Source organism: Gracilinanus agilis, chromosome 2 (assembly GCF_016433145.1).
Source record: "Gracilinanus agilis isolate LMUSP501 chromosome 2, AgileGrace, whole genome shotgun sequence".
Classification (NCBI taxonomy): domain Eukaryota; kingdom Metazoa; phylum Chordata; class Mammalia; order Didelphimorphia; family Didelphidae; genus Gracilinanus; species Gracilinanus agilis.
The window spans coordinates 462704697-462713712 of record NC_058131.1 but is presented as its reverse complement, the minus strand read 5'-3'; the positions used below and the strand labels follow the sequence as shown (position 1 = coordinate 462713712).

At 39.6% G+C, this 9016-nt stretch overlaps 1 protein-coding gene across 1 annotated transcript in view; it reads left to right on the top strand.

The window, feature by feature from the left end:
- Nucleotides 1-1525: 1525 nt before the first annotated feature.
- Nucleotides 1526-9016, top strand: part of PPP1R36 (protein phosphatase 1 regulatory subunit 36) — a 32749-nt gene continuing 25258 nt past the window's right edge. Inside the window, exons 1-3 of the mRNA XM_044664850.1 lie at nt 1526-1764; nt 2573-2637; nt 4972-5040. Of these exons, the coding sequence (XP_044520785.1) occupies nt 1591-1764; nt 2573-2637; nt 4972-5040 (308 nt within the window). The 5' untranslated portion in view covers nt 1526-1590. The remainder of the gene's footprint in view (nt 1765-2572; nt 2638-4971; nt 5041-9016) is intronic.

Here is a 9016-nt window from a genome sequence, read left to right as displayed (position 1 = left end):
TTCTGGGTCGAAACAAGTGGAAATGTTAACATTCAAGCTGATTAAACTAATAATCCTCTTAAACTTTCCCCAAACTATATATATATATATATGAGAAATAGACAAAATTCAAGTCAAATCTTTTAGTCAGATTTCGAACAAGATCTTTTGCTGACAATTAAAGGTGGGCCCTCTAATTAAAAATTAGGAGTCTTAACACCTAATCAGAAAATGCATGGATAAATTCAGCTCTAAACCACCTTAGAATAACATCTCATGAATCTTAGAAGATCTGCTTTTAGAAACGTCAAATACACAAGAGCATAATGTCAGTTTTCATTTTTCACCATAGGCACTGCAGCAGTTTCCCTTTACTTTTAATGAAATAAAACTGGGAATCATCTTAATATTTTGGTCTAATGAAATTTATAGACGCCCAAAGCTAAGTCCTGTTCTATAAAGTTAGAACGTCTTGTCTAAGACACATATGAAATGTACCATTATCTAGAAAAAATCTAAGGGATTTTCTTTTGTAGGGCTAGCACAGCAATTATGCATGAATTCTAGTTCTCTATTTTTCCTAGACACTAAAAAGTAGAAAAATAATAGAAGCACATTTCAAGATGACAAGACACCCCTACAGGCAGCTGAACTCCAAAAAGGCTTCATCTGAAATCCTCTATGGTACATTGTGTCGTGGTTCTGTGCACTTAATACGGAGGTTGGGGGGAGGAGGGGTTTAAAGGAGGGGCAGGACCTTTAAAAACACGGTAGAAGAATATATTATTTACAAAGCACCTTCACACTCTCCTTTTCAAACTTTATGACAACACCGCGAGCTAGGCGAGCTCCAAAGAGCAGTGTTATCCCACTTTTTAGAGATGGACAGACTACCATCTCCGGGAGGCAACTGAGTAAAGGACAGAGCCCTTTCTACAGGATCCAAAGCCAGGTGTTCAGGTCAGTGCCCGGCAGCAACTGGTCGAGGTTGCAGATAGAATCTAGAGGAGGCATTCTCTGAACCAGCAGATCATGATGGTGGTCTCTGTGACGACTCGCCACCCCACGCCTCCTATAAGCAACGGAGGCCGGAGCAGCGTCCTGAGGCATGGAGTTGGAGAGCGAGGACTCCGAAAGTTCTTTAGATAGTGATGAACTGGCTTTTGTAGCGGTGGCTGCCGAGGCCGCGGCTGCAGCTGCCACTATACCTCTTTCCCGGCTGCGGCCTTGCATCCGCCAGAGATTCTGCCAGAAGAGCCAAAAAATCAGTCATGGGCAGAAGTTCCCGATGTTCAAGCACGCAGTGGTGGCGGCTTCCAAAAGCCCCAGCCATCACGTCTCGGAAAGCTTGGTGCCCAGCCAACGCTTCCTGCCCCCACAGGTGGTGGAGAAAAGAAGGAGTGAGCGCGGGGGGTGGAGACGCTCAGTCACGCCCCGAACTTCCGAGACCGGCTCGAGAAAGGGGCGGTTGAACGTTGTGAAGGCAAGTGCGATCCCAATCCCCCCACCCCGGCTCTTCTCTCCCTTTCCCAGTGCAGCAGCAAAACAGTGAGAGAAGGAGTAGGCGGAGGCAGAGGCGAAGGCTGAGGCGGAGGCACGCCCGCCCCTCAGATGCCGGCGCCACGGCCTCGCGCACTTTGCTGCGGACTTATCTGCAGAGAAGATTCCCCCAGTTCCGCGGTAAAAAGCGACAACCTCGCACCAGCTGCAGCTGAGCCCCTCTCCCGGCAAGGCACCCGATTGGACGAGGGAGCTGTAAGGAGATCCGAGAGCGGATTGGCTACAGTAGGTGGACTAGACTTTGCATTCGTCTGCTGCCCCTGAGGGCGGGAGTTAAGGGCTTGGGAGTTGGGCGGCGCTTCCAACGCTTCAGGAAGCCTAGGGGTACTGTTTGGTAGTGCCTTTCCCTAAAAAATAGGGGTGGGGGCATTATGTCCCTTGCCTACCAGATCCTGCATCTGTTTCGTCATCATGAGTTTGTGTGCTCAGAAGCATAATGTCTGGGAAGCTCTTAAAAACTTGGAGGCCAACACCTCTGATTCAATGCTGAGCCCTCAAGCAAAAACAAGATAACATTCAAAGGGATCAAATGTCTGTAAAATTGCATGGATTTTCTGGGAGCGAGCTGGAGTAGTACCCGCGAAAGTGGGGTTTAGGATGGTTTTAGTTGCCTTAATCTTTTCATTTGGAGATATTCCAGGGTAATGACCTCGATCTGCACTGACGTCAGGGTAGGCTCTTCCTTTAAGAAAATCTTTTATCTGAGTAGAACGGCTACCGGATCGTCCTTTTGGCATTATTAAATAGATCCCAGAGTCCAAAATCAGTGGCAAATGGTGACTTTTGGGCTTTCCATAAAATAGTATAGACATATCCCTTCCTCAAAACTTCAACCAGCGAAGTAATGGAAGCACAAATTCAAAAGGGGAAGGGTTGTACTTTTGTGGAAGCAAGTTGAATAAAGTCTTCCTAGATCTTCATTTAAGGAACCACCAGAGAAGAGTAAAGCTGAAGATACTTGGGATTTCATCGAGACATACCTATAAATGATACTTTTAATAATTCATTTTTGCCACTATCTTTTGCTTTTCAGCCTTCATCTCCACCCCTAGGGAGATGGTACTGGGATCAGGAAACCAATACTCTTAAATTAAAAAGGTAAAAAAAAAAAGTAAAATACTCTTAATGTTTAAAAAAGCTGATTAGTTCTTATTGAGAATTTGTTGAAGCTGTCAAAGGAATATGCCTAGAAATACCTTTATGTTTCCAGAATGTTAGTTACCTAATATGTGTACTTATATCAAATATTGAACTTTATAGTTAATGGCATGAAGTTTTTTTTCCCCCAGACTGTCATTTAAAGAATTAACAGGTTAATTTAGAGCAATATGTTCTTCTTAAAAAGACTTTTACATCTAATAAAGTGCTTTTCTCAGAACAACTCTGTGAGTTAGAATAAATATTATTTTCCCATTTTATAGATCATAAAATTGAGGCTCAGAGATGAAGTAAGTTTCCCAAGGTTACATAACTAGTAAGGGATGAAATAGGGACTCCTACCGGGTCTTCTGATTTTCAGCCCAGTGATCTTTCCACTACATTCTTTCCATTGCTCAGATAGTTTAAATATTTTATATAATATCCATATCAAGTAGTCTAAGTAGTTCTTTGATTACTTTTCCTTTTAGTTAACTTCCCAAAAATATGGCATTGTATTTAGCTTTTAATGAATAAATGTCTTCTATGTATAATGTGTTTCATATGTCTTAACATATAATAGTTTTTATAACTATCTTAGATAATATTTAAGACATCTTTCATTATAGTAGGAAAACACAGCTTCATCTACCTTCTTCACAAATGAAGAATATAGTAACAGATGATGAAAATAAACATCCACTGGCATATGATTTGTGTAACAAACTGATAACATTTAAAAGATTAGCATAATTTTTATTACATACCAAACATTTGTGAATTTTCAACCTAAAAGAATGTCACAATATTTCTAGCAATTCATGAGCCTAAATTAATAGGTTTTTGCTCATTCCCACATTATGTATCCCAGAAACTTCTATTCAGTAATTTCTAAAATATCAGACCCTGTGTTTGTAATCACTAAGATCACAGACTACCAGGGAAAAGGTTAGGAGTGTTGTAGGTTTTTGAACCGAATAGTCACTGTGATTAATGCATATAGATAGAGAGGAAAGAGTGGAGAGAATACTATTCTTAAAGTAAGAAGGCCTGGGTTTGAGGTACTCTTCTTTCGCCAACCCCTAACCACCATTTACTTGCCTTGGAAAATAGCCAATGGGTAAATGATTATTTAACCAATGTGTAGTATCTGTCTCACAGGGTTGTATCAAAATATGTATTAAAAAAAACCACTTGGGGGCAGCTGGGTAGCTAGGCCTAGAGATGGGAGGTCCTAGGTTCAAATTTGGCCTCAGACACTTCCTAGCTGTGTGACTCTAGACAAGTCACTTAACCCCCCATTGCCTAGCCCTTACTGCTCTTCTGTCTTGGAATCAACATTGATTCCAAGACGGAACCTAAGGGTTTAAAAAACAAAACAACAACAAAAAAAGCACTTTATAATTACAAAAGACTGTAGAATTATTGGGGCAGCTAGATGCACAATGGATAGAGTACTGGGCCTGGAGTCAAGAAGCCCTGAGTTCATATCCATCCTCAGACACTAAATCAGCTGTGTAATCCCAGGCAAGTCACTTAACCCTGTTTGCCTCAGTTTCCTCATCTGTAAAATGAGCTGGACAAGGAAATAGCAAACTACTCCATTATCTTTGCCAAGAAGAGGTGACTTAAAGGGATCACGAAGAGTCAAGTATGACTGAAAATGACAGCACAACAACAAATATAAAAAAATTTAGATCAATTAAAAATTTTTTCTCAATTACATTGTTGACACTAACCTAATCGCTTTCTGGAATTTTCCCATCCATGATCTCTCTCTCTCTCTCCCTCCTTCCCCCAAAACAACAGGTAATGTGATATGGGTTGTACAGGTATTATCATACAATATATATTTCCATGTTCATCATGTTGTAAAAGAAAATACATATGGCTTGCACTAGCGAAAAATTAATGGAGGAAATAAAGTGAAGAATGCCTCAATCTCTACAGACTAGGTCACTTCCTTTTATGGTGCAGGATATCCTTTTTTGTCATGAGTTGTCCTGATTGTCCTGGATCCTTGCAATGCTGATAATCATACATTATTGATCATATAGTTGTTCATCATTTTTGTCGTTACTGTGTACAATGTTCTCCTGGTTCTGTTCACTTCACTTTGCATCATTTTATATGCTCTTCCAATTTTTTGGTGATTGTTTTGTTTCTCATTTCTTGTGGTGCAATAGTAAATAAATATAATAATTAATATGACATAGTAATAAGAAATAAAGCTTGGGAATTTGTATGCTGATGAATGTTACTGACACATTAACCTAAACCTTCTTATACTTTAAGACTATCTCAGGTTTCCCTGTATGAGAATAAAAGTGGACAACAACTTTCCTTTCACTCAAAAAAGCTTAGGTAAGTAAAACCATTTTTTTATTTGTAATATCATCCAAATAGTTTGAAATACTGATTTAAAATTATTCCTAAGCCAGTGTTTAACCTTCAAACATTCTTTTAACTACCAAAATTAAAGGCATCCATTTCACTCCTTAAGAGGGTTTCAAATAACTGTCAATGATACAGTAGTACTAGAGTGAGGGGAAAAGTACCTTTGTAGCTTTTGTGCCAGAAGTAATGCTTGAACATTGATAGAATAGCAGACACTTTTTCTTTAAGTTCAAACATATGTCCCAGATGAAAACATAAGCATTGAGATATTCTGAGGACCCCTCTTAACTTATAAACAAATAGGGCTCTGATCTGTTATTTCTATACCTGAGATACCATGCACCTTGAAACCCTACCCAGACCAACCCCCTGGCAAGGAGAGAAGGGGGTAGGTTTTATAACTTAGGGCCAGGGTAGCCTCAGAGGCAGTGGTAGGCATGAGATTCCTAGAACAGAGTAACTACTGGCATTGGGCATCACAGAGGCTGCCCAACCCTTCACATATACCAGTTTGTCAGCAGACAATGCCTCTGGTCAAAGTTCTGTCTGTGCTTAAACTATGAAGAACATGAAGGAATATCAAGGCACTTATAATCTAGTTGGAGATAAAAATACATCTAGAATATAATTATTAGATAAGAGGATACAGATAAAAATATACTTTTTTGTGGGCTGGGGAGGAAGTTAGACCAAGTTTGTAGAGAAGGTGGGACTTGAGTAAGGTCTTCAGAGATGACTTAGATTCAGATGGATGATAGGCATTTCATTTATTTATTTTTTTTATGTGAACAAATCCAATTTATTTTAAATTTAATTAAAATTTTTTTCCCCATGGTTCCATGATTCATGTTGTCTCCCTACCCTCTTCACTCCTCCCTCCCAGAGTTGACAAGCAATTCCACTGGGTTATACATATATTAGATAATAGGCATTTTAAATTGAGAGTAGAATGGGGAGGTCATGGGAAAGAAAAGGATATGTGGGAATGTGAAAGATGTGTTTTGAGAATGAATGGATGAGGTGTTGCTCTTTAGTTGTGTCTGATTTTTTGTAACTCCTAATTATGGCTCAGATGTGAAAATTTCCAAGATCCCTTTTCTTCTGTTTCTCAGAATCATTTCTTAGTTCTTCTGGAATATCCATTTGCCTCATAAAGTTGTTGTCACAGGCTGTGTTGGCAAACCTATGGCACCTGTACCAGAGGGGGCTGCTCCCCTCCCCCTCTCCACAAGTTCCTGAGGACATTTCTCACATGACCTGTCCCTCTGCCCAGTAGCCCAATGGGAGCCCTTCCTCCCTCCCCTGTCTAGGGAAAGGGAGATGCTGGGGAGGGAACTCATGTCAAATGAGGATTTCTCCCACTGAGTCTAAAGCTTTGTCTTAATGTTAATCATAGATTTAGACTTGAAAGCCCTTGGAAGGTCTTTTGTTGGACCTTCCCATTTTAGAGATAAGGAAAAGGAGTCCCAAAGAAGTGATTTGCCTAAGACCACTTAGGCAAGGAAGTGATAGAGCTGGTATCTGAAGCCAGGTTTTCCAACATGTTCTACTGAATCCTTGCAGACTACAAAAAACAATTGATAAGTTTACCTACCCTTAGGCTGTGTCCAAGTTCTTGGCTAGCCTCATTTTAGCAGGCCTCATCTTCACATAGTGTCAACAAACCTGTCTCTTATTGCTTTAATGAGCCCTTCTACCAATTTAACATTAACCATCAGAAGGAAAAAAAGGAAATAAAAGGAGTAGGAAAGTTTTAGGTCTTTAGCTAGAATCTCTGCTGAGACTAAGACATTTGCTTAGGGACAAATAAGCCTGGGTTAAGCCAGGACTTTACTTTAAATCTTCAAAAGCCCCATGTGTCAACCAGTTTTTCATACTGGTCAAAATAAAGGCAACAGCCAGTAAAAACTGTATGAAGATCCTTAGGTGATGCAAATCAAGGACTTAATTTGAGCTATAAATCATGAAATGGAGGACATCTCTTACCTTTAGTTGGGACTGAGGGGGAACATAATGATTATGATGTAGTATCGGGAAAATATGAAGAATGCTGGGTCCCAACATAAATGCTCACTGTGAGAAAGATTGGATTTCATGAGTATCACCAGAACAAAGGGAAAATGGTGGTGTTTTCTGACACATCTTTGAATACCAGCAACATGATATAATGGGAAGACCTTTGGAAAAGACTTGGATTCAATATCTGGAAAGTAGGATGTAAACTGCTTGAGAGCAGGGGCAGAGGAAAGAGTGCTGAACCTAGAGTCAAAGGATCTGAGTTCAAATCACACAGTTCTTCCATTTTACTGCCTGTGTGACTTTGGGCAAGTCACTTAACTCTGAGCCTCAATTTCTTCTTCTGTAAAATGGAGCTGGACTAGATGATTTTATTTTATTGATATGATCCTATCATCTACGTGTACATGTAGATATACAATATATAACCCATTTATTTATTACTTTGATTTTCATCTTTGTATGTCCAGCACCTACCATAATAGCCTGGTACAAAGCAAGCACGATAAATATTTGTTGAACTGAATTACTTATTAACCTTGTGAGCCACCAACAAATCCCTTAACTTTTCTGTGTCTCTTTTTCTCCATCTGTAAAGTGGACATAATTATATAATGCCTACTTTTCTTACCAATGTTTCTCAGAGATTCCAAACAGTCGTTATTTTAGGTGAGCTTCTGTTCCATGACCTGAGGCAGAGCAGAGTGTGAGATAAATTCTGATAGTTGTGACCAAAGAATGTCCACTGAGGGCTGAGATCCATGATGCCCAGGAACAAATCATTTAAGAGCGATGCCCAGCTAAAATGGGGAACAAAAGGAAAGATAAGACTTCTGTAGTGGAAAACCAGAATTTAATCTGCTAGGCAGGGACTAATTGTTAACAAAGCCAAACATCATTCCTAATGAGAGAAATAGAGATCTTATGAGAGAAATAGAGATCTTAAGGCAGTATTAGTAATAGAGATCTAATGAGAGAAATAGAGATCTTAAGGCAGTATTAAGACGCAGAAACTACAGATTGGACAAAAGATCTGACATTGAGCAGAAGCAGAATGGCGGAGAAGCCATGTTCCATTATGCTTTTAAAGTGCTAGTGACCTAGAAACCAGAGACCAAGCATTCAGAAATGGGTAAATTACAAACTTCCTCTGTCCACGTAGAGCAAATGGATGGATTCCTTCTTTTAAAAGTGACTAGTCACTGAGATAAAGTAGGCAAATAATGGCCCAAGGAAATCATCTACTCAGACCCAGTAAATCCAGGAATGTTCTGTTCTTTAGAAGATCTTAACCATGGGTCAGTTTGCCCTAAACAACTCCTGGATAAACTACTTCCTCTAAATTCAACTCCAAAACAAAAGGCACTAATTCAGTAATGAATTGGATGAATTTCTTATAGCCTCTAGCCCAAGAATGAGGGCTAGAAACCCTAGAGGAGTTGGTAAATGTTTTGCAAAAATGTATGCACAACACATTTTTTAAGCTTAATCTGTGTTACAAACATTTTTTCCATTCCTTTTTAAGACTAGACAATCAACAAACCAAATAAATCAAGCTCTGATTGGCAATGGTTGTAGATTCCCAACTAACTCCATCACACTCCTGATAGAATTAAGCAGAAAGTATCTTTACAGAGAAACAATAGGAAGTATCTCACTTTAGGACAGTTAGTACCCAAAGTGCCCAGCCTTGGAATATCAATTAATACCTCCTTGCCTGAGTTTCTCCATCCATGAAAGGAGGGGACAGTATGGTCTGATGGTTTGGGATTCCTGAGGTCCCTCTTCCAAAATTCTATGACTATGACTGAGTAAATCCAGAGCCACTACCCAAGAAATTCTGGACTTACTGTTTTAGTGTTCTCGTGAATCAGTCTGGAATAATTTCGTACAATAAACCAGAATGATGTGGGATCCTGGATTTCAT